The sequence below is a fragment of the Cyanistes caeruleus genome, chromosome Z (assembly GCF_971803275.1).
Source record: "Cyanistes caeruleus chromosome Z, bCyaCae1.hap1.1, whole genome shotgun sequence".
NCBI lineage: Eukaryota > Metazoa > Chordata > Aves > Passeriformes > Paridae > Cyanistes > Cyanistes caeruleus.
In genome coordinates, this window is record NC_141732.1 from 79,989,226 (window position 1) to 80,013,586 (window position 24,361).

General features: G+C 46.5%; 1 protein-coding gene across 8 annotated transcripts in view; it reads left to right on the plus strand.

Moving 5' to 3' along the window:
• CTIF (cap binding complex dependent translation initiation factor) overlaps positions 1-24,361 on the plus strand; it is a 144,855-nt gene that overhangs the window by 42,109 nt on the left and 78,385 nt on the right. For all 8 annotated transcript variants that reach the window (XM_086867470.1, XM_023944079.2, XM_086867472.1 and 5 more), the window contains 3 exons: positions 5,026-5,099; positions 5,925-6,029; positions 9,874-9,949. In XM_086867470.1, the coding sequence (XP_086723596.1) occupies positions 5,026-5,099; positions 5,925-6,029; positions 9,874-9,949 (255 nt within the window). The remainder of the gene's footprint in view (positions 1-5,025; positions 5,100-5,924; positions 6,030-9,873; positions 9,950-24,361) is intronic.

Consider the following 24,361-nt stretch of genomic DNA (forward strand, 5'->3'; position numbering starts at 1 on the left):
CCTTTCACAAGCCTCTGAGCAAAGCTTTTGGAGCAATTCCCTTGACAATATCCACCTTTCTCCCCAAGGACCTTGTGGGGTGTTTGAGTAGAGCTGGTCAGGTGAGTTATTCTGGTTTTCAGATGAGTCATTATGCCTTGAAGGCTGAACAAGAAACCTGCAGTTTGCTTAACAGCACAACAAGTGAGAGAATAAAAGGGAACATCAGGCACAGCTCCTTAAGAGACAAAAATAGTTATTTGTGTAATGTGTCTTGTGGTGAACTACAAGAGTCCTCAGCCATGTGAATAACTGGACTCCAACAGTGGCCTCAGCAATGGGAGAACCAACTGAGAAGTTTATTTGGGCCTGGGAGGAGAATTAATGGAATGGAATGGAATGGAATGGAATGGAATGGAATGGAATGGAATGGAATGGAATGGAATGGAATGGAATGGAATGGAATATTTCAGTTGGAAGGCACCAACCGTCATCCAGTCCAACTGCCTGCTCCATTCAGGGCTGACCGAAAGTTAAAGCATGTTATTAAGGACATTGTCCAAATACCTTCAGCAGCTTTAGAGGATGTGGGGTTGATAAATATGCATAATTAATCCTCATGAAGATATAGAAGGGGTATTATTTTTCCCCACACATGCACTAGAGAACTAGGGCCAAATCTTACCTTCCTCAGATCCTCCCACAGTGTCATCCCTTTGCAACATGTAAATAGAGCATGTTAAAGGACTCAGAGGAAGCCCCACAATCAGGATTCTGGTCATGGGCATGATTTTGTAGGTGCAGGCACGAGTGGCCTGAGAGCTGGAGCTCTCCTGTTTCACCAGGCCAGTGGTTTTGGAGTGTGTGGGACAGAGTTGCCCTTGATTAAAGCAACATGTTTGTGGTTTTCAGGAAGAGTGGGATCACAGCAGCAGTGGGAGCACAGGATCCCAGCTGGGATTGGGCTCCAGGCAGGGCTCTGAATCTAGGTCTGGCAGCCACAGGAGAAGCAGCCAGTTCAGGCAGTCACCCGAGGTCTATCTAGTAGTGACATGCTGAAATTGTGTCCTGTGCTTGCTGCTACTTGGAGGTATCCCCCTCACGACATGTTTGCGGTGTGTGTCACACGTAGGTGTGGGTGTGTGTCAGCTGTGAAGGACACTTCAAAGACCTGTTTAATTCACTCGTGATGGGTGACCCACTGGGGTGTGCTGAGTGCCTTAGCATTGGGAAGGAAGTCCCTAGTCACCTGGTTAAGTGCAAAGGAAATCAGGGGTTTTTTTCTGTATTTGAAGTCTTGGAGTATTTCAGTTTTGGGAAATCAAAAGATGTCTGTAATTATTTCCTGGCAGGTCTTCATTATAAGTTGAAAGATGTGTGGACAGCACATAGATGGTGTCAAATGGTGACCTTGAGTCCAGCTGCTTTCTGTGTGAGCTGTCTGCAGGGCTAGCTGGGGAGCTACCTTCCTACCCTGCTAAAGACTGTAAAAGAATCCACTTTTATATGGGTTTAGGTGCATCCTTGAACTCAGACTAGGGATCATTCCTGTTAGGTTCAGTGAGCCTCTGTCCTCCTGTCTTCTCTTGGAGTCGCTCTCCTTTATGCACACATGAGCACCAGTTGTGCCAGAAGTGGATGGCAGACTCTGAGGTTTGGAACCAGTGGCCAAAGTCCTGGTCCATTCATCCATTTCATCCTCCTGAAGATCTTGAGGAAATGTCTTTTCCTTCTGAACCACGCTGTGGTGGGAAAGGATCCACAGAATCAGGTTGTATCTAGAAAGTGATGGTCCTTTCTGATGGGAATGAGACTCGACATATCCTTTCCTCTTTGAGCAGGGATAATACTGTCTTCCTCAAAAATTCTATATTTTTATCTGTATTTTTCATACAAAAACTTGCAGTTTTCAACAAGGAAGCCCTGAATTGGAGCCTTTTCAGACAGTTCAGTATCTAGCTCATCTTTTTTTATTTTCTACCAAAGTGCAGCCAAGGGTTGTAGGCAGCTGAGAAGGAGGAAATGTGGGGGAAGCTCCTCAAGATAAGAACTGAAAAATGCTTAGGTAATATATGGTGCAGGATAATCCCTGAATTTATACCAGGGACCCAGGTGGCCACTTGGTGCTGTTCTGTGTGCAGTGATGATTTAACCTAGTTGCAGTTGTGCAGCAAAGGGCATAATTTCATATTTGTTTTCTGGAGGATGGTAATGAGGAGCAGCAAGAGGTGGGATGCTGAGCTGGGTTTTGGAAAGCTGCTGCATGCATGCAAATGCTGACTTTGTGGGGAATTTGCTGAAGCTGCATGCATGGTAAACAGCCAGAGTCCACATGGGCCTGTCTCTGTTTGTGTGGGCAGCTCCAGGGGCTGGGCAGCAATGGATGGAGGTCATTTGTGCTCACAGGGGCAGGAAGACAGAGGTTGTGGACATGCATTTAAACTACACTGTGTGCAGGATCTGCTTTACTGGATGTCTCATCCCTCAGAGTACTGGTGTTACTCTTGAAAGCGTCTCTCTCAATTATCATTCTGAGTGAATTAATTAATTTTCAGCAGTACTAACTCCTTCTCAGTGAAAAAGAGTATCTAAAGATGAGGGTTGGGTCACTGAGAGTTTCATGTTAAAATTGCTGATGGTTATAATTGCAGTCCTGGGGGGACTGACTGCAAGTCACTGCTTTTCTTAAATACATGCAAATTTTCATCTTCTTTTTTTTTTTTTGTACCTGGATTTGAGAATTGGCTTTTTGAAGTCTTATTATTAAGTTTTGGCACTGTGATGAGAGCATTTTAGTAAGCTCCCTGCAGTACAGGGCTGCAAGGCTGCTCCCTGTCCTGTGAGCTGACACAGAGACTGGTTCTAAAGACAGGTCATAGAAGAACTAAACAGTGTCTTGAAATGGCCACAGTGACTCAACGACTTAATGACAAGGTGTGTTGTCACTGGGCCCTGGCGCCGCCTTTGTGGAGTCTGGCTGATGCTTGGAATGTCTCCAAGAGGTTATGGGCACATCTTCTAGGAGGACCAGGTTTGGGTGAAAGTGCCCAGCTGCTGCTTTGGACCTGCCTGACCTCCTCACCACCTGAAATAATTTGTCTGCAGGAAGAGGTTTTTCTTCCTTGTGTGACAGCTGTGATAACCTGCACATGTATACTTCCATTATACTGCTTCTGGATGCTTGTAAGGGTTTAAAAAATTAATTCCTCTCCTTGGTAGGAGAAAACCGTGCTTGCATTTGCCTAAAATAAAAAGCTCTTCTTCTGTAAGTTATCATGAGAGTTATTATATATTTCTGGTAGTTTGTTTCTGAACAGAGACATGTCAACTCTGCAGATCCCCAGGGGTTAAAATCATAATCCATAAACCCCTTGGAGAAGACTAAAAAGGGAGCAATGTGTCTGTGTTTGGAGTTTCTGGTGTCTAAATTGGTTGTGCTGGAAATGACTGCAAAGTGTAAACCATCTGTTCACTGAGGACGTGTGTCCCTGACATTGGTTAGGAAAGTGTTGCTCACTTTGTGAACAGATTGAGCTCTGGGACTTCATTAAGAAATGGTCACATATTTTATGAGTTTCTAATGTCTTGGTTAATATTAATAATACTTGAAAATTACAGAAGTTACATGATGGGGAATAGATTAATTCCACCTTCTCTAGCATGTGTTTTGCAAGAGTGGGATCATTTGGACTGAGATGCTTAAATAATTTGAATATGTGCAAGGTTATGAGTAATCTGAATAAGAAATGTTGAGGGAAAATTGGTTAATATGGGATTTCCTATGTGAAATGCATTCAATCCATCCAGACTGAGTCAAGTCTAATTTCTTGAATGGTCCTGAGTGGCAAAATCCAACCTGATTTACTTCAGTTGTAAAGGGTAGAGAGGGCAGCTCTCTTTGTGCAGGAAGGACATGTGAGGGCTGATGACTGTAAAGGGGCTTTGAATAACATAGGTGAGGTTTTCTTGCTTTAGATGCTCGTGCTTTGGGTTGTCCATTTTGACAAAAGCAGCTGCACAGGAAAGTTCAAGGTGTTTCGCAGTTGGCTGGAGGTTTCTTATAATGCCCATGGGGAAAGGCTCTGGTGGTGCTGGTGCCAGTGGCTGGACAGGAGCCCAGGGGTGGCCAGGTGGGCAAGAGGCCAGTGGCCCCTGGGCTGTGCCAGCCAGGTGTGACACAGCCCCAGGGCAGGGCCCGTCCCCTGTGCCGGCGCTGCTGAGGCACCTCCAGTGCTGGGACAGCTCTGGGCCCCTCAGCACAGGAGAGACACCGAGGGGCTGGAGCGTGTCCAGGGCAGGGAACGGAGCTGGGGAAGGGGCTGGAGCCCCAGGAGCGGCTGAGGGAGCTGGGAAAGGGGCTCAGCCTGGAGAAAAGGAGGCTCAGGGGGCCCTGGTGGCTCTGCACAAGTCCCTGCCAGGAGGGGACAGCCGGGGGTGTCGGGCTGTGCTGCCAGGGAACAGGGACAGGAGGAGAGGGAACGGCCTCAGGCTGGGCCAGGGCAGGGTCAGATTGGACATCAGGAGGAATTTTGTCACAGAAAGGATTGCTAAGCATTGGAACAGGCTGTCCAGGGTGTTGGAGTCCCCACCCCTGGAAGTGTTCAGGGAATTCCTGAATGTGGCCCTCAGTGCTCTGGGCTGGATGACAAAGGTGGTTCAGGCACATGTTGGGGTCAGTGTTAGAGGTCTTTTCCAACCTAAATGATTCTGTGATTTTGTGAATTTCAGCCTGCCCCCCGGACCTTGGTGGATTGTGGTTATGGACATGGGGCAGGAGGACAGGGCTGGAGTCAGAGCTGAGCTTATGCATTGTCTGCTCCATGTTGTGCGCAGCTCTGTGTCCTCAAGGCTGAAACTGTCAGTCCTTGCCTTCATGGTGTGCTTTTGCAGCAGGTGAGGGGTCTCTGTATTGCATGGATTCACACAGGAACACAGGATCCCTTTTGCAGAGCCAAGACTCCTCCGTGGCTGGTGGGAGAGGCTGTGCCCTGGTCAGGACAGCTCCATGTGCCTCCCAGCAAGTAACCATCTTTCCATCTCTCCTAGAATGGCAACAAGGAGAGCAACCTTGACATGCTGGGCACAGACATCTGGGCTGCCAACACCTTTGACTCCTTCAGGTAAGCTGGTTTTAATATGTTTTAAGAGAAAGATGGACTGTGCCTTGTCTTAGCCCTTGCTAGTGTGTCCACCCTGTTGGTACCCAGACACCAGAGAGTACCCTGGTAGTACTGACATCACTGCTGCTCCCCATCCCCATTTAGCCTGTGGTACCAAGCAGAATCTTTTCAAAGCATCTTGTGTGCTTTGGAGGGGCCAGTGCCTGGGTTTGCAGTCCAAACACCTGAAACCAGTACCAGTACAATTACTTGTAGTCACCCCAGAGCTGCACAGGCAAGCCCTGAGTCAACTCTGAGCTGCTGCTCTGGGATTTTACTCTCCCATTAGTTGGAGGCACCATCATGTGTTTGCTTCTTAGCTGCTGGGAAGAACTCTACCCAGCCTGCTGTCTCAGTGTGGGGAAAGCAGTGAAATATCCTTTCTGTCCAGTTTTATGCATAACCTGCAGGTGTTGAGTCACTGGAGTAGACAGGTTGTGAAGGACCAGAGAGAACATCATTTCATGGACCTGTTGCGATACCCTCTTGGTACAGAGAGCGAAAAGACACCTTGCAGGGTGTCTTCTGTATCAAAATTAGAGGCTTAGATCAAGCCACAAGAGCTCAGCATACCTGAAAAACAAGAAAAAATGAAAAGAAATGCATCAATGTGAGGACTGGAGGCTCACATCCACATGCTCTGCAGCAGGGAGTGGGGAGTGGTGCTCCCAGAAATGCCAGCTTTCCTTGTCTGCAGGCTCTGATGTGCCCTCTGTTCTACAGCTCAGTGCTGTTTAATTAGTAGTGGACTTCCTTTCTCTGTTTTTCCCTGTTTTTCTCTCCTAGTGGTGCAACGTGGGACTTGCAGCCTGAAAAACTAGATTTCACCCAGTTTCACAGAAAGCTGCGAAACACCTCCAAACACCCATTGCCTCACATAGACAGAGAAGGGTGAGTGCTGTCTCTGCAATACTGTGCTCTCCAGGAAGGTCTCTAACTTCTCTCTTGCTCTAGGAACTCTGGCTTGGTGGCACACCTCGCATAGAGGATAGGGAAGAAGCCCTGGACTGTTTACAGAATTTGAGAAGACTATGATCAGTCTGTCTGGCTCCTCTATCATCCAGTTCTGGGCTGGAGTGGAGTTTTTCCCTGTGTTTTTGCATTGCCTGATAGATCTCAGTCTTTAAATAACTCTGGTTCCAAGTCTCCCAGATCCCGATGTTCTAAATTTAAACATCTCTGGATACTGGAGGAAAGATCCTGGCTTGGTGCTGACCCGGTTACAGTTCCTGTGAATGACACTGTTCTTCCCAGCAAGAGTTCAGGGAAGGAGAGAGCATCAATGTGTTTCATAAAGCTGTGAAAACATTCAGCAGCTCCTTTTTGGTTGCGACAGCCTCCACAGGCTTCCCTGGTATTTCTGGATTCCTTAGTGGTTGTTGGTTGGTCAAACCAAATAAACCTGTGCTGGCACCAAGTGGCTCACAATTGTTGCTTAGATGAGTGTCACCATTTCCCTGCAGGTTCTGCAGGTGGAGAAGCAATCACTCCCTGACAGGAGGGTGTAGCCAGGTGAGGGTCAGGCTCTTCTCCCCTGTTACAAATGAGAGGATAAGAGGTAAAGGCCTCATGATGCAGCAGGGGAGGTGTAGATTGGATGTTAGCAACAGTTTCTTCACTCAAAGTGCTGTCCAGCCCTTCCACAGCTGCTTACAGCTGGGCTGGAGTCCCCATCCATGGAGAGATTTAAAAACCACATGGATGTGGCATTCAGGGACATGGGTCAGTGGTTGCCTTGGCAGGGCCAGGGGAATGCTTGGACTTGGTGATCTTAGAGGTCTTATTGAACCATAACAATTCCATGATTCTACAGGTCGGGTTTTCCTCATGCTATCACTCAGAGCATAGAGGAAGGGAAAAATTAAAACAGGTCTACAAGATGAGGTTGCAGCTGATGTTCCATCACTGCCATGTTGTTTGTAGGGATGGAAATCTTCTCTTGAAGACATTTTTCTGCTGATAATTTGGTTTTGCCAAAGTACTGTCCAGTGCCATATCCCTGGTCTGCACATCTTGTTTAGAAGACAAGTTTAGAATTGTTATTAGAACAGTTGATGGGAAACAATTAGAAACATTCAGCCAGGCCAGAAATCCCATGCCAGCCCAGGGTCAGTATCTTCAGGTTTCTGCACCATACAGGGATAGGAAGACTCAGTTAACCTTTTTTTTCTGCTCTGTAAGTAAGGTATACTGCAGGTTTATAAAGAGCATTTTTCAGATGTAACACTAAATTTCTAAGTCACTAAATCTCTTAGTCAAGTTCAATCCCATTTTATCAAATGAGTTTGAAAAATGAGATGAAGGGGCCCTCTGTAAAATAAGATACAATGTGCTTCCTCTGTAAAAGAAGATATAATATGCTCCATGGTTGAAGGCATTTATCAGTTGATCCTGTCAGTGACACCTGCTGTGTGCAGGGAGGATGGAACAGGGCTGGTGGTGCGGTTTTCCTCTGCTTCCTGCTGCATTGTGAATGCCCACATTGCAAACAGGTAGAGGAGGCACTGTGGAGGTGAGGTATTTAGTCACTCCTAAATATTACAGCTGTAAAAGTGGAGTAAGAATTAGTATATCTGCAGAAAAGTTAAGCAGATGCTATCAGCACAGAACAGTGTATGTCACAAAATGCCGTCCATGTAACTAACCTGGCTAGAACAGAGGAAGCACAAAGAAAGGCAAAATTGTTCTTATTTTTTAGCTTCTAAAGCTGACTGTGTTGTGCATTTCATCAGCTCTCTGTGCTGAATCTGTGCTGAGATTCAGCTTGCTGAGCCTCCATGAATCTCCACTTGCTAGCTAGGCATTTTCCCCTCTTGCTCGAATGGGAAGCTCTTTTTAACAATCTGGCTGTGCAGTGTAAAAATAATAGGAAAAAAGAAAGGAGTATGCTGTTCAATGTTTTCATGTGTTTTCAACAGTAAAAAAAAAACATTTTATTCCTGATCAGTTGCCCAAGGCTGGCCATGTAGCTGCATCCAGTTGTGTGACCTCAAGTGACTTTTGCTTGGGTGAAGCATTTTCCTCCAGGCAAATGCTGTTTGGTGGCATGCTGAATAATCAAAAGTGGAGCAGTTAAGAAAAAGTGAAGAACTGTACCGTGTTTCTGACCTGAATATATCCGCCTTTAATTTCCAGTACTAGCTCTTGCTTTGCTTGTACTCTTCCAGATCAAACATCCTTTTGTAGCTGATGTTTTCATTCCAGGTATCTCCCAAGCACATGTATCACTTGAGTTTTTCAGGTACTCTAAGGAATTTCTCTACCACCTCTTTGAAATGTGGCTGCTGGTGCTGCCCATGGTCCTGTAGCTGCGACACAGCTATGCTGTCTCTAGAGGAAAGCTGCCTTCATCCCCCTAATCCCTGCCTCCTCTTCATCCCCTGCCTTTTAGCCACAGTTCAGCATCAGAAATTCAGCCTGGGATGGTCCCCACCCTTTTCAGATGACCTCTTCCTACAATACACTTGTGTTCTGCACCTGGTATTATTTGTCCCCAGATGGGTGACATAATTTTTCTCATCTGTATAAATACATGTATATAAATATTTTTTCAGATGTGTGTTTCTGTATGTGTATGCACATTATATTTTTACCTTGGTAAATCAAAGTCAGGATTTCATCTATGATAGAAAGTCAATTGTTGAACACTTCTGATTTCCAATAAATACAGAATCACAGAATGGTTTGAGTTGGAAGGGATCTTCAAGATCACCTAGTCCAACCCCCCTGCCATGGGCAGACACCTTTTACTAAACCAGGGTGCTCAAGTTGATTAAGGTTAATTAAATTACTTCCCTTCAGCTTGCTGGTTTTTGAGTCTGGTACTTCAGCACATGCCATTCTTCTAAATTTTACCTCCCATTTTTTCTAATTACAAGATCTGTTTTTCTCTGACTTTTAGGCACTGATTACCTGGGTCTGCTGCTACCAAAATCTCTACTATATCTTATTTAACAATATCTTGCTTCTAACTGAGAAAAAATATTTCATCATTCTTGCATAATAAAAAAATCATCTCTGTTGTTTATGAATGCAGAAGGATGATAGTTATTGACCTTTTTTTTTATTTTTCTGTATGATCTCAAACTCTTTGCATCCAGCTAGTAATTATCTTTGGATTGTTTTTTTCCTTTCTTGTTTCAAGAAAGTCGGTGAGCTGACAATTCTGTGTATGGTGTGTGAATGCTTGACTTCTCATCCCAATTTCTTTGTCTTTCAAATTGTCTGTTTATATTTATATCGATTGCTGCTTCCTGTCTGAGGTGTGTGTTTGCTGATTTTCAACACCTTTCTCAGCAGGGGAGCTGGAGCTCCCATGGAGACCAGCAAATGAGCAATGCTTCAAAGGAAACGTTTTTCATTACTCCTTTTGTGCTCTCATTTCTGCTGTCCAGGTGGGCTGTGCTTTCAGTTTTACTCGGTCTGGAAATCGAGTAACCCTGGGCTCAGGACTGCCTTCGGTTTTCTCACTGCTGCTACTACCAAAAGTGTTTGCAAGCTGTGGCAGATGGTGCAGGTGGAGAGGACTGAGCAGAGCATTTAATTTTGTATTAACAGCTTTACGCCTACGTGGGAGTGTTTGGAGGCACAGCACACTTGCTCCAGAGAGAGCCTCTTTGTTTCCATGAGAGGCCTTTGCCGTAACAACTGATATTCCCCTTGTGCCTTAATAGAAAATTAACTGTGTCTCCAGTGAATTTTCACATGCTTTTGTTTTGTTTTCTTCTTGTCACAGGCTTGGAAAGGGGAAATATGAGGATGGTGACAGCATCAATTTGAACGACATAGAGAAAGTCCTTCCAGTGTGGCAGGTAGGTGATGAGGACATCTGCCGCTGCCACCGTAGGGACCAGCAGCAGTGCCTTCCCTGCCTTGTGTTCCCTTAGGAAACCCCACTCAGGAGTGGGAAAGCTGCTGGGCTGTGGTCTTTTGGAGGCTGGGAGGGAGATTTGTGCCTGTGGTTTCAGGTGTTAGTGCTGGGCAAGTGCAGGTACCACTCAGACTTTGTTGGGAGGTGATACACTGAGGGCAGTGTATACCTATGTATGTATATATGTGGATGTACACAGGGCTCATATGTTGAAGAAAAGGAGATTCTGAAAAGCATCAACCCATCCTGACAGCTCCAAAATGAATTGCTGTCATTGACACAATTTTGACACATTTACCTGTGACAAAATTGACACATTTACCTGTGTCAGCACACATTGCTGTGTGCTGACACAGGTATTGCTCCTTTGGGGTGGTGCCCATGCGTATATGCAGTGGTAATCCACATGTGTGCTTTCTCCAGCCTGTTCTTTCACCAGATCTCTCTTTACAGTTTTGGCAGTTCTGGTTAAATGACCTGTGATGCGTGGATATTGGGAAATAGCAGGATGAGACCTCACAGTTCAGAAGTCAGGTTGAATAAGTCGATTTGTCAGTATCATAGAGTTTTCCATTTTACAGAGCCCTAGTCATCAAAGGAGCTGAGTGCTCTGAGATAGGCAAGTTTCTGAGGATGCTCAGGGTGTTTTGGTTGAAACCTCTTTGCCTCCAGAGGCAAGGATGAAAACATCCCATCTGCTGTGGTAGTGTTACCCTTTTCAGTGCTGAGCCAAGAGCTCGCAGGGCTTCTTGCTCACACATCATGTGAGGAAAAGCTTTGCTTGTCCTGCAGACCATGTGACAATCTGCCTTGCTGTTTCTTTTGGGCGAGCCATTTGGCACTAAGTACATGAAGGAGTGGAGAAGGGCAGCTGACTTTGGCAGGGAGGAGCACTGCCTGCAGCTGCTTCCTGTTCAGCCTCTTCCATGTTTGGTATGTCTGGACTTTAGGTCACAGGGTGAAAACATCAGGTTCAGCTGATGCAAAGCTCATTAATCCTACAAAATAATGTTAGTTTCCCTGGGGGAAAATTGGAAATGAACAATCAAACTGTCTTTGGTGCTAGGAGTTGATTACCTTCAAGAGGGTTTTAATCAACAGCTGTTAAATAAGCCAGGTCCTCCTGGTCTGGTTATCATTTCATTGTGTCCTAAGAGTGCATTGAATACAATGAATTAATTCCAATATATACGTTAATATCTGGCTTAATTGTTAGTGTGACATCTCTAAGCTGGAAGACGTAGTGGGAATGCTGGATTTGATGTTTTGTTTGTGCCTTGGGGCAGGCTCGTGCAAGTGCTGCATTAATTTGCAGATGTGCTTACCTTGGCATGTACAGCCAGTCATATGTGTCTGTGGGAGCTAGGACCCAGGTGGCTTTGGGTGAGGGTTTATCTTGTTCAGCATGGACAAGTGAAATACTTGCAGACAGCTGGTTTAATCCTGACATATCATTGTTAACTGGATTTGAATACAACTGTGCAATGCTGACAGTGATTTTACTGCTCTTTATCCCTTGTTTTAAATGGCTCTGTGGAATAGTGAGGGGGGTGGCATAAGGGAAGATACTTCCTTCTGTGAGCCTGTGGAAGGAAAATCCCTCACCCCATGGGGCTGGCCCACACTGTTATTGCATGTGTTGCATCCTGAAGAAGAGGCTTCTCAGGTTGGTGAAATATAAACTTCTGTTCTGTCTGTGTTTGAGAGCTCATGGGTTGCTTGCAGCAGGCATGCACAGATGGAGGGGCAAATCTGATCATCCTCTAGCCCCACTGTGCTGGTCTGAGCATCCTCCAGTGTGACTGAACCAGTCCAAGCATCCTCCAGCACAACTGGGGTGGTCCAAACATCCTCCAGCAGGACTCAGAAGGAAATGTTTCGCTGCTGGGCGTGCTTCAGCAGCCATGGAAAGGTTAAAAGCACCACATTTGAGAGAGGTAGGGAGTCTTGCTTGCAGGCTACTTGGAGATTTGTGTGTCTTTGGTGTTAAGGTGTGATAGACATAGGACATGAATCTAGAATTAATCTCCAGTGTACATCCAGGTCTGTGTGGATATCTACGGAGAGATGCAGAGATGTCCCTAATTAAGCGGAATATTCTGGTTTTCTGGGGGTTGAGCAGACTGCTCTGGATATCTGTGTGTTAATATCCCTATACATGAGTTTTTCTGCTGGAATCTATCAATAGTATTTTAACAAAACATTGCAAGGAAGGTCTATGACTATTTGGCAATTGAAAGGTGGGAAAATAAAACAAAATAAGCCCAAGCTACCTTTCCCCAGATTCTCTTCTTTTGTTTGGAATTCGTGCATCCCAATCCTTGGGGATGCTCTCACAGCACGGCGTGCTCTGCCATCTCGTGGACATGCACAGGCTTCACAGCTCCTTCGCCGTAATTTGAAGCCTTCTCTTGCCCCATCCTTTCAAAATCCATCTGAGGTGCTTTTTTTTACTGGTGAATAGGTTTTTATTTTTGAAAGCTTCATAGCTAGGAGCTCGTGAGGTCATTGCCTTGGCTCAGCTCATGAGCCATAACCTCTTCATCTCTCCTTACTCATAAGAGTCTGCAGTAGGATTTGGGCACTGATTCACCAAAGTGCTGCCAAAAGTGACTCTTCTGAAGGTAAGTGTTCTCCATTCATAAGATCTGCTTTTTACTGCTCACCAGGGAGCATCTGCTTGGTATGGAGGCACAGCTCAGGTGCAGAAAGAGGCTTTATCATCCTCTCCATTTTCACGTCAGCTGTTTTGTTGGAGGAGACCAGATAACCACCTTGGTGTCATGAAGATGTCACAGGGAGGGCAGAGTCAGTGCCTTTTGCTTTTGCTCCCTTTGGCAAACGTTTGGGAAGTCTTTCAGGCTTAGATGTGTCACATCCAAGTGCTCTGGTCCCAGATTTGGTCTATAGAGTCCTTGGCAAGCAAGCCCTTGGCAAAATCTGCACTTCCCAGAGAAAGTAACCCAGGAGGTCATGTTCTGCAAGGTCACAGGATCATGGAATGGCTTGGGTTGGAAGGGACCTTAAAGCTCATCCCCTTCCAACCCCCCTGCCAAGGGCAGGGACACCTTCCACTATCCCAGGTTGTTCCAAGCCCTGTCCAGCCTGCCCTTGGACACTTCCCAGGAATGGGGCTTCTCTGGGCAAGGTCTGCCCCACTCCTTCCTGTGGAACTGCTGTAACTCACAAAGGATGCAGGAGGCTGCATGTCACAGTGGTGTGCTGTGAGTGCTGCTAGACATAAGCAGAGAATTTTGAGATGTGTCCCAAGTGGTTTCTGGACTTGTGTATTGCAGAGTTTGACTTTCAGTTTGCTGGACTGATGCCTTTGGGATGGGCTTGCCCTCCTTGGAATGCTGGGAATGTGCCTTCAGTGCCCAGCTGCTCCTTGTCTTGTGTTTTAGAAGGTAGAAATGTGGCACTTCTGAAAGGCATATTTGGCTCTATTGTTGTAATGAGATAAACTTGGAAGATGGCATTGATAAAGTTTGGTTTGGCATCTTGCTGCCTTCAGCTCATGTCCTTCCGTTTCCTTACTGATTCTTGACCCTTTTTGTCATGTGCTTGCAGTTACAATAAACTGCTTGTTTCTCCTCTGGCTGCGGTCGTCATCCAGCTTCCTTGTTGGAAGAGAAACAAGAGAGAAGCTCCCTTGGAAGGAGAAAGGCAGACTCTAAGTTGTTCACATTCCTCTTAGCACCACTGTGTTCCTGGTTTTGTCCAAACAGGATTAGAAGCACCAGGATTCCTGATCCGGTTTGTAGTTCAGTCTATAGGTACTTAGGCAAATGGATTCATTATTTAAACTCTTTCCTTTTTACGCATGGCTGTGTTTGAAAGCAGAGGCAACCAAGCTGCAGATTCTTTTTTCAGCTTTAATGTTATACTTCTTTTCTCCTGGTGCTGGAGAACCGCTTGAATTGAGGAACCCACAGGCAGCCTTGCCCATTTTCCTTAAACCCCTCTTCTCCAACAAGTATTTTCAAGTCAGACCTTACAGTTCAGTGTGGAGATGGTGTGAGTATGACCTGTGCATGGACTGGTCACTTGAGGTTCCTGCCCCAGGTGAGGCATGGACACAATGGGACATGGTTTGCTGCACCTCAGTGCAGAGATCTAGGAGAGGCTGGATGATTCCCATCTGAGGATACCCATGTCCCTTCCCTGTCAGCTCTGTAGGGTACAGAACATCCAGTTCCCATGTGGATTTGGTCAGATATGGAAGGTTCCTGAAGAGAGATGAGCTAACCCAGGTGTCCAGGGGGAGAGGATAGATCATGGGCAAGCAAACCTTCTGTTGTCACTCTGCAGGTGAGGAGGGGAGATTACTGTCCAGCTGGTGTGAGGGCTTGTTCCTGAACCCTCCAGATCCCTGATCCTTCCAGAGTGGTGGCAGCGGGAGAACAGGTCTCTTTGGAGCTCACAGGCAGGTCTTTGGTGATGTGGTGTTATTTACTATCACCATCTGGAGTTGTCACCTCACCACCTCCTCTCTTGCCTGCTCTTCCTACACTTCAAGGCTGGGCAGTTCTCATTTTACCCAGCACATTAGGCAGCCCAGATTCCTCCTCTTTCACAGCCTTGGCTGTGAAATGTGGCCCTCTTCTAGCAGGCTGTCCTGTGCTGGTGGATCTGGGGTGCGCTGATCCCTCTGCCTGGCATACCCTCTCACTGGGAGGGTCCTGTTTGATGTGGTGTGTGCCCCTTGTGCTCTGTGTCCCTGCTGTCACTCACAGGGTCTAACCCTGATGTCCTTTATGTGTCCAGCACTTATGGAAAGGTCAGGGTGCCTCCCTAGGAGCCCCAAAAAGGGGGGATTGCTTCTCCGTGTCCCCACTTCCTGCTGGATTCCGCCCAGAGTGTGTGGGCACAGCACTGCCTTCAGAAAAGGTTTCTTGTCTGACAAGCCCATATCCCAAAGGTCTTTCCAATACAATAACAGCTAAAACCACCATGGAAAGTCCCTGTCAAAGAGCCAAGACTTACTTGAGTATAGGTCACAACGTATTGGGATTCAAAGCTCTGCTCTGAGTAAAAAGCTTTTGGTTTGCCGTGGCTTCCAGTGAGACACAAGCTGTCTGTGGCACTTTCTTTGTTGCATTTAACCCAACTGACAGTGGCCATCACCTGAGGCAGAGAGGGCAAACTGCTCTTGTCACCTGTAGCCCCTCCAGCATCACTCCCCTGCCAGACTTAAGGCCACCATTGCCAAGGAAGGCAGATGAGGTCATGGAGATCTCCAGAGCACTGGAGAGGTCTGGACCAAGACTGTGCAGGTCATCACCTCACAGGTTCCTGCAGGCCTGGGCTCTGGTGGCAGAGCACAGTCCCTATGATCCGTGAAGGTTATAAACCCTGAGGGTTTTATCGCATGTGCAGGAAAGGCAAGATCTTCTAGTGGGTTTTTCAGATTATGATGGTCTTTTATACCACAGAATCAGAAATTTTGAAGTTGGAAAAAGCCCATAAGATCATTGAGTTCCAGCCATTTCCCCAGCGCTGCCAAGACCGCCACTAACCCATGTTCTCAATCCACATGGCATTAAAATCCCTCTAGGGATGGGAATTCCACTACTGCCCTGGGCAGCCTGTGCCAGGGTCTGACAGCCTTTCCATTAAGAAATGCTTCCTAATATCGAATTTCCTAATACCATATGATAGCCTTGTTCAGCACATAACACTGGAGAAATGGCCAGGAACTTTGATGTTTCCATTATTATTTTATTGTTATCATTATTATTTTTCTCATTATCGTTATTATCATTACCACTATTACAAATGTTATTGTCGTTATCGTTGTCATTATTATGGTTATTGTTGTTGTTGTTGCTATTATTATTATTATTATCATTATTATGGCTCAGAGTGGGTTGCTGATTGTGGAAAATGAGATGGGCTCTCCCTTCTCAGGGCTGGTGTTACTTTTCTGTCTGTCAGGCAAACGTTGCAGTGCTGACTCATAATTCCTGGGGGTGTCTTCCCAACCTGGTGGGCGCAGAGATCCTGTTTGGTAGTGGATCCTGGTGCTGCTGCTGGTCAGCTGCTCAGAGTTAGGGCCAGGCTGCTGTGCTTGCCAAAATAGGAGGCACTGGGATGTTCTCACACGCCGGTTGGATTAACTGGTTGGGGTTTGGGATGAGCAGGGAGGGAAGGCGGAAGGGACGAGGGTGGTTTATGCTGCAGCTCTGAAGTTTGGCAGTGTTTGGTGGCCGAGGGGACAGGGGAGCCTTGCAGCACTAGAGGGCACTGCGGCCCCGCTGCAAGGCCCTGGAACACTGCTCTGGGATGAGGACGTGAAGCTTTTCCAAAGGCTTTTTCCAAGCAGAAACGCCTCTCTGCAGTTTCTCACCCTCCTGCCCCAGGCCACGCTGCTCTCCATGCAGATGCATCCACCTCAGGCTCGGAGTGCATTTCCAACGTGGGGAAACCTGCAGGTGTTTCTCCATGACTAGAGATGAATTTGGGTGTGAGCTGCATTTTGGGTTTGAGCAGAATTAAGTTAAAACTGAAGGTGTCTGTGAGCCCCTCAGTTACCAAAGCCCTGAGGGGGAGCTGGTTCTTAGGGGTTAGGTATGTCCCATCTCACGACTCCCTGTAAATCCCACCTTTGCCCACACAGTCCTCAACTCCGTGTGTCTCCCACAGGATGCTCTAGCAGGACTCTGTCTGGCACGATGCTCCTCGCACAAGAGCAGTTCCAGGTGTACTGAGGGGTTCTCCCTTTCTCTTGAGGTGCTGCTGCCCTGTCAAGGGTAGGATGTTCTCCTGAAAATCCACATTTCCACCTGTCCCCCACCTACCTTGTTGTACCCAGCCCCACGCTGGCCTCAGGAGGAAGGGAGATGGGCACCATGGATTGCCCACTGCTGGACCCTTAGACCTCAGTTTGCCAGCCGCTGGTTTGTACCACAAAATTAGATAAATAATGGGATGTGGGTGGCTTTGCAGCTTTTCATCAGGCTGAGATGATGGAGGGGTGGACACAAAGAAATGTTGGGACTAGGCTGGGAAGTGGTGGGTTTTGGGTTCATGACCAGGGACCACAAAGAAATAGTAGTATGGGAGAGCTGTTCCTGGGAGGATGAAGAAGAAAGATGCTCTGTTTTACTTTTAAGGAGTCCGCAAGTAGTTTTAGTCCTGTGAACTTCAGTTTTCTGGGGAATTAACTGGTTTGGGCAAGGGGAGTTTTGCAGGGGTATAAATAACAGCTCAATAGGCATTTCAGGCTCAGAAATGTCACCATATTATGCTCTGGCTTAAACACACCAGGGAGCTCCTTGGATTTTTCTCAGCTTTAAAGCTGGCTTCCCTTTCAAAAAGGTTTGCTTTTATGCAGCAATATAATATCCAAAGCAAACCTGTTTTTGTTTTTCACAGTCATTTCTATAGACTCCGAAACACACCCCTTAAATTCTGCCTGAATTTTAACTTCTCAATAATGTTACATTTTCTTCTCCCTTGTTTTCTCAGGGGATTCATTAGAAAACTGAGAGGTTTTTGCTGCATGCCCTTGAATTTGCTGAATATTTTCCTGCAGCTTCCATGGAAGTAATGTGGAGGAATGATTAAATTTTTAAAATGTTATTAAAAGTAGCCAAGAAAAAAAGAAATCCAGATTTCTAAAGATCCCAAGTAGAAACTCAATGTTGCTTTGGTTGTTTCCACTATTTCCACATCCTAATCCCCTTCCCTGCTCTCCATAAAAGAGATGAATTTTTAATAAAAATAAGGGAAGGAAGGAATTTTCTCTCAAAAAAAAAAAAAAAAGTAGGCATACTACAGGACCAGAGAAGGGAGACGTGCATACATCCCCGTTGTCAGAGGGACCTGGAAAGCCTAGAAACACCTCGCTCTCTAAAAAACCTGCTAATGGGGGATGTCTTCGTCTCTGGTCCGACAAAATAAGAGGTTAATGTTTCCTGTCACATTTATAAATTTCTTCTTAACCAGAAGATGTTCCCCCACCCTTTTCTGCTGCCTTTCCTCTGATGTTGTGGGAATAGAAAGCAATACAATAAATGAGACCAGAAGTTCTTAAAATGCGAATTTCCTGCCCGGAGGCAGCAGGTAAGTGAATCCCATTCAGCTTGGAGAGATGTATATATAGCTATGGGTGTAAATATAGGTATTTAGTGGCAGGGTGTTTATTGCAATGCTAGGTGGTTTGGTCAAAGATTGTCATTTAAGTGGGAAATTTATTGCTGCACACGACGCCTGGATGTCTCTTCCATGGGGAAAATAAAGACTGTTTATGAAGGAATTAAATGATGTCCTCCCTCTGGTAGCAGACCAAGCTGTAAAACCCAGAGGTCCTTTCAGTCCTACGTTTGTATTTTTCATCTTTTTATGATTTTAAAAGTACTTTGGATAGTTGGCTTTTTCAACATCATGAAATGGTTTGGGTTGGAAGGGATCTCAAAGATTGTATTGTTCCAACTCCTCTGCCATGGGCAGGGACAACTTCCACTAGACCAGTTTGGTCAGAGACCCAACCAGCTTGGCCTTGGGACACTTCCAGGGATACTCCATTGACTTCTCTGCTGGCTCTGGAAATGGCTCAAATATACACATGCTGGCATGGTCAGTGAAAGAAGACTCTGTGGCCTCCCCAAAATGCCTTTACTGGATGGTGGGCTTGAATGATTTCATTTTGGCTAAAAGGAATAGCGAGCAGAATGTGGTCTCCACACCTTTGGCCACACAACGCTGTCCCTGTGTCCATGTATCCTAAAGGGTTATTCCTCTTTATCCTTCTGTTCCTCGTGTTGTGGAGAAACTCCTCATTGTTGGCTTGCTTTCTTTTTCATTCTTTTTTCTTTTTTTTTTTTTTTTAATAATTCTTGTAATGTTTGAGCAGAGAAACCACTGGAGAATGATAAAGCTTCATTTCTTCCTGCTTTTGTGTCCCACTTCATTATTTCATTTCTCATTGTATATTCTTCTGAGGCGCCCTGTCCAAACGGAAAGAAAATATGTGTGGTTATAGGAACTGTTTGTTTCCCTTTGGCTGAGAAAAATAAGACCCCTTATTATGCTGGGCAAAATAAGCAGGTATCACATAAGATACGGATTGCTTCTGCTGCTTAGTTCTAGGGAAGGGACTGCTGATACTTCCTCCATCATGTATCTGTGAGCAATGTTATTTCCGAAAGCTGGTGGGCTGTGTGTACCTTCAGCTGGCCAGCCTTCCTCTTGGTGCTCTGCACAAATGAAATATAAAAGTAAATATTCCTTAAGTTTAAGTTGCTGCACATTTTCTGGACGAGAATGAGAAGATTTGGGTCAATAGTTATATGAACATGGTTTGGAGGAGCAGCAGGAGAGATGAGACACCCTGTCTCCTTGTTCCATGATTGTTCCACAATAATCCAGACCAAAGGCATTTTTTAAGATTCAAGTGTGAAACACAGATTTGCCCGTGTATTCAAAACAATTAAAAAAAAAATCATGAGTTCAGGACGATCTCCAGGTTTGCAGCCTGAGGACATCATCCCAGTGCTGGACCCCCTTGGGCACACCACAGAATGGCCACAGTGGCTGCTCTGCTCCAGCCATTGGGCCTGTGGTTAGTGAATGTTTGGTTTTCCAAAGTTTTCTTCTTGTTTGGGTTGATCCCATCCCTCTTGCCCTTGGAGCTTGTTCAGCCCTGCATCCAGGATCTCAAAACTGCTTGTCAGGAGGCTGTTGCAGGGGAGAATCAGTCTGTCTTCCCATGAAACCAGCAACACAAGAGGAAACAGCCTCAAGTTGCATGAAGGGAGGTTTAGTTGGGTATTAGGCAAAAACTTCTTCATGGAAAGGGTTGTTAAACATGGAAATGGGTTGACCAGTGCAGTGGTGCAGTCCCCATCCCAGGAGAGATTTAAAGGCCATGTGGATGTGGCAGTTGGGGACATGGGTCAGTGGTGGCCTGGACAGTGCTGGGGGAATGGTTGGGCTTGATGGTTGGCCTGGTCTTTTCCCGCCTAAATGATTCTGTAATTGTATGACTCTGTCTCTGGTGTAGGCTGTGCTGGGAGGCACCAGGGATGAAGAAGCTTCAGGATTGCCTGTGGATGTAACAATCAACTCAACCTGAAGGTTATGGAGAACCTGGGGACTAGGCAGATGGCTTGTCTCCTAGGTGCAACTGACATGCTAAAAAATCATCTCTTTGCATGCAGATTTTGATCTGGAAGCCTAGTAGTGTGTTTTAATACCTGGATTGTTGTGATAAGGCTTCAACTTGTGCATTATTTTGCTGTCAGAGCAAAGCCAGCCCTGTGTGCCTCAAGGCTTTGGGAGGCGGTGCAGTCCCTGCGCTCCCTGAGCCAGCAGTGTCCCGGCACAACAGGTCACCACCCCAATAAGCACAAAGTCAAGGAGACAGGCTCACACTGAAATGGTATTTCAGCCAGAAAGAGTAAAGCAGGTAGAAAAAGTACCCTGACCATCAGTATGTGAGTGGCCACCTTCATGTTGTGATATCACAATATCGGTTTTCTATTTTATTTTTTTTATGGCTGGCTTAACAATTAAAAGGCTACACTGCGCTTTGGTTTTTCCAGTCTGCTGCATCGTGTGACCCCGGTGACTCCGAGCTAAGCCTCGTTATATAATGGTGGGGTGTTTTTTTGGAAAACCTCCATTTAATCCTTTCAGAGCAGAATTTGCTGTTTTTGTTTTCTTTCATATCATCGTCTTGTTTCCCCCCTCCGCCTACCCCTTCCCCGGCGGCGCACGCTGGAGGCGTCAGTCTGGGAGCAGGGTCCTTTCTTCCCTTCTATTTTTTTTTTCCCTTTTTTTTTTTTTTTTTCAAATCTGGAGAGAAAGGAAAAAAAAAAAACGTTTATTTTCGTTTGCTTGGGTTACAGCGCCTTTCCCCACCGTCGGGGGGAAGGACTACGTGATGTGCAGCAGGTATTTTGTGAATGGAGCACAACCCTGTGACTCCCCGTCGCTTGACCGAAGGGGGAGGCAGGGGAAGGAGAAAGAAAAAAAAAAATAATAAAAACCACCACCCAGTGACTCCATCTGACTCGTTTTGGCTGGAAAACTTTTTCAGCGCTGTGGTTCTTAAGCCAGGAGGAAGCTTTCTTCTGGCCCAAGAACAATAAAGGGGTCAGCAGCCTGATCCTCCCTCCTACACCCTCTTCCTTCCATTGTGAGGGGTCTGTGCAAATATCCCAGGCTGCTTCTGCTGGGGCCTGAGGGACCTGAGCCGCACATGTGACATTAAAGAGAGACTCCGCGAACTCAGTAATCCTGCGAAAAGGAAAAAAAAGAAGAAAGAGAAAACAAAATGAAGTCTCGGAGGAGCTCTATTTCTGGTGTAGTGTTACGCCTGGAGAAGTTACCAATGGGTATTTCTCATGGTGGGGGGAAATCCGTCCCCTTACCCTGCCTAGGTCCTCCTTCACAATGCCACAGCAGCATCTTCCCCACTTGCTCAACAAGTGGCCAAATACACACCCAGGGAAGGTGAACCCTCATGTCCCACCAGCCCTACACCTCCTCCATTTCTTGGCTTGTCCAAGAGGGGGAATTTCTGCTGCTCCTGTAGTCCAGGTGCAAAGCCGGTGTGCTGCAGGTGTGCAGTCTCCAGCAGGGATGGGGTTGAAGGAGGCCCAGCTGCTTTACGCGTTATGCTTGTTCCAAGGATTCACCACCACCTGGCAGCACTTGGTTTTTCAAGCCAGCATTTTTAATGACTCACTCCTCAGATATATATCACAAGCCATGAAGGTATGAGCCAACAATCCCTCGGGTAAAAGATCTTCAAGAGGTGCTGTGGGGCCACACAATGTGCCCACCAGTCCTCTGTGTCATGAAAGCCACTTGCATCTCTCTGGGAAGGAGGTCGTGCACTGGTCAGAGGGCTGCTGTGGTTTCTGTGATATTTCTCATGAATCTGGAGCAGTCAGAAAACTTGCAGCCCACATCAGGTTCTGCCACCATGAGTGGTGATTCTCTTTCCAGGTTATATCTGCCAGGCTAGATGGTATCTCCTCCCAGAGGAGAAGGTGGGACCTGTGGCCTTCTAAGAGAAGTCAATTTCAATGCAGGAAGCCACATCATACATGGAAAGCCTGATGCATTTGCCAGAGGGAGAGCATATCATGCTCATCAAGTTGTAGGAACCCACCTTTTGTTTGTTTGTTTGTTTTTTTGACACAATTAACCATCTAACAGCATGTGTGACCTCGCCTGGCCGTATCCCAGCTCGCTGGCCCTTGGCACTGCGCGGCCACGTGGATGGCGGTGGCAATCTCGCCGTAAGGCAGTTCCTGCCGTTATTATCTCCTCGCCGTGTTGATAACACTTTGCTGGCGATGGCCAGGATTTCCTCGCACTACAGAGCTTTCCTGAGGATCAGCTCTGCGAGCGGTGGAGGAAGCAGCCACTGCGAGATTGCTCCTGGCTGCTGAGAGCGCAGTGGCCGACTTCAAACGTACGTGCGACCTGACATGATCCGAGGAGCGCCACGCCGGCTCCTCTTTCCCCTCGCCTGCCTTGTCAGGGCGGGCGGGTGGAAACTCCTCTTCTCCTGCAAGTGCTCCAAGAGCTGAAGCGAGATTAAACACGAAGGCCCATCAGAGCTGGGGGAGAGTTGTGCCATGTCTATGCCTGGAAATCTGAGGGAATGGTGAGGACAGTCATGGCCAGGGTGGAATTCAGGGTCTCAGCCCCACCCTTCTTGAGGTGCCCAGTGTTGGGACTACAGACACTACACTTTCCTGTAGTTGAAAGGAAGACCACTTCTAGTTCCATTTTTAAGTGCTTAGGCAAACAGATTTGTTATTCTAACTTTTCTTTTTTTACAAATGCCCATGTTTGAAAGGAAAAGCAAGAAAGTTGGAGGTTCTTCTTTCAGCCTTTTCTCCTGGTGCTGGAGCAGCTCTCTGATCCCTGCACACAGAGTCTGGCTCCAGGATTTTGGCGGTGCTTCCAGGTATAAGTGATAATTATATTGACTTTGTTGACCCTGGTGGAGGGCAGGCGAAGTGTGACAGAATTCCAAGATAGAACTTGTTTGCTTATATTCCAGAGCAACAGTGTCCAGTTGTCCATGGCCAGCGAGGCCACAAAATTAGAGTAGCTCCAAGGGTTGCAAGTGTAACTAAGACTGGGAACCAGCTAAGTTAGAGGTGAAGTTCTGGGATTACTTGACCATCCTGACATTCCTGTCTGAAGGAAAAGAAGACTGCCTTGTTTGGCTTCTATTTGCTGCATCTTTTCCTGCCATGATTTGCATACCAGGCAGAACATGAATTTGTTCTGCAACTCCTCAGCTTCTGAGAGTTGTTGGTTCAGGAAGGGCAAGGCTGTAGTGTGGCAGCTGGTGGCTGTGCTCTTCTGGGAGACCTAAGGTAATTTTCCTGACATTAGATTGGATTAAAAGACAAGGTGTTTTGACAGCACAGAAGTCTTTTTGCATGAAAACCAATGCTTTAGTGGGCATCTAGAGTGATCTGTAGTTAGGTAGGAGGAATCCAGGCATCTTTCACAGGCATCTTGCTTATCCAAAGGCACTTGGTTATTTGGTGCCTTTACTATGTTTAGCACAGGTAAATTAGAACTTAAAGCCCTGGTGGGAAGGACTGACTGTTCAGGAGCAGAGAGCAATGCAGCAGAGCATGGTTAGAAAGGAATTTATAGCAGGACGGGTAAGGGATGAGAGTGGGACTTGATGATGGTCCCTTAGAATCCATTGTCAAGTCCAGGCAAATTGGTGCTCCTTGATGAGAACAGTCCTGTTTCTGAAGAAATCCACAGAAAATCTCCATCTTCTCTGTTCAGGTTTCTAACCTTCTGCTTTTCTCTTCTGTTGAAGACTTGGTTGTAACACCTGTTTGGAGTGGCTGCCTGGTTTTTTTTTCCCTCTGCCAGACCTGCCCACCTACCCACAGCCACTAAGGTCCTACCATGAGTAGATGCAATTGAAACAAAGTTTAAAAGCTCGTATGAATGGGAGTTGAAAGGTAAAACATACCCCAGTCCTGCAAGTGACCTCCAGCCCTTTGGAAGCTATTTGGCATCTTGAAAGATTCCCCATTGGGTGCTGCAGTTTGCTCTGGGGTGGTTTCATGGATTTTGTGTTGCCACATCTCTCTTCTTCCCCTGTGTGGTCACCAAATAGCTTTTCAGATCTTAGCTCGTGCAGAAACACACGTCCAGGGGACAGGTTCAGGGACTATCCTGCCCTGGAAGGTGAGGGCTGAGGTGGCTGGGAGTTTCTGCTGGAGCTTTAAGGAGTCTCCCTGTGCTGGGAGCTGTGTACAGTAGGAACAGTCATCAGGCTCATCTTACGTGCGCCTCGTCTCACTGGTTAGGATCGTTTCCCCCGTGGAAACCATCAAGAATTTCCGTTATT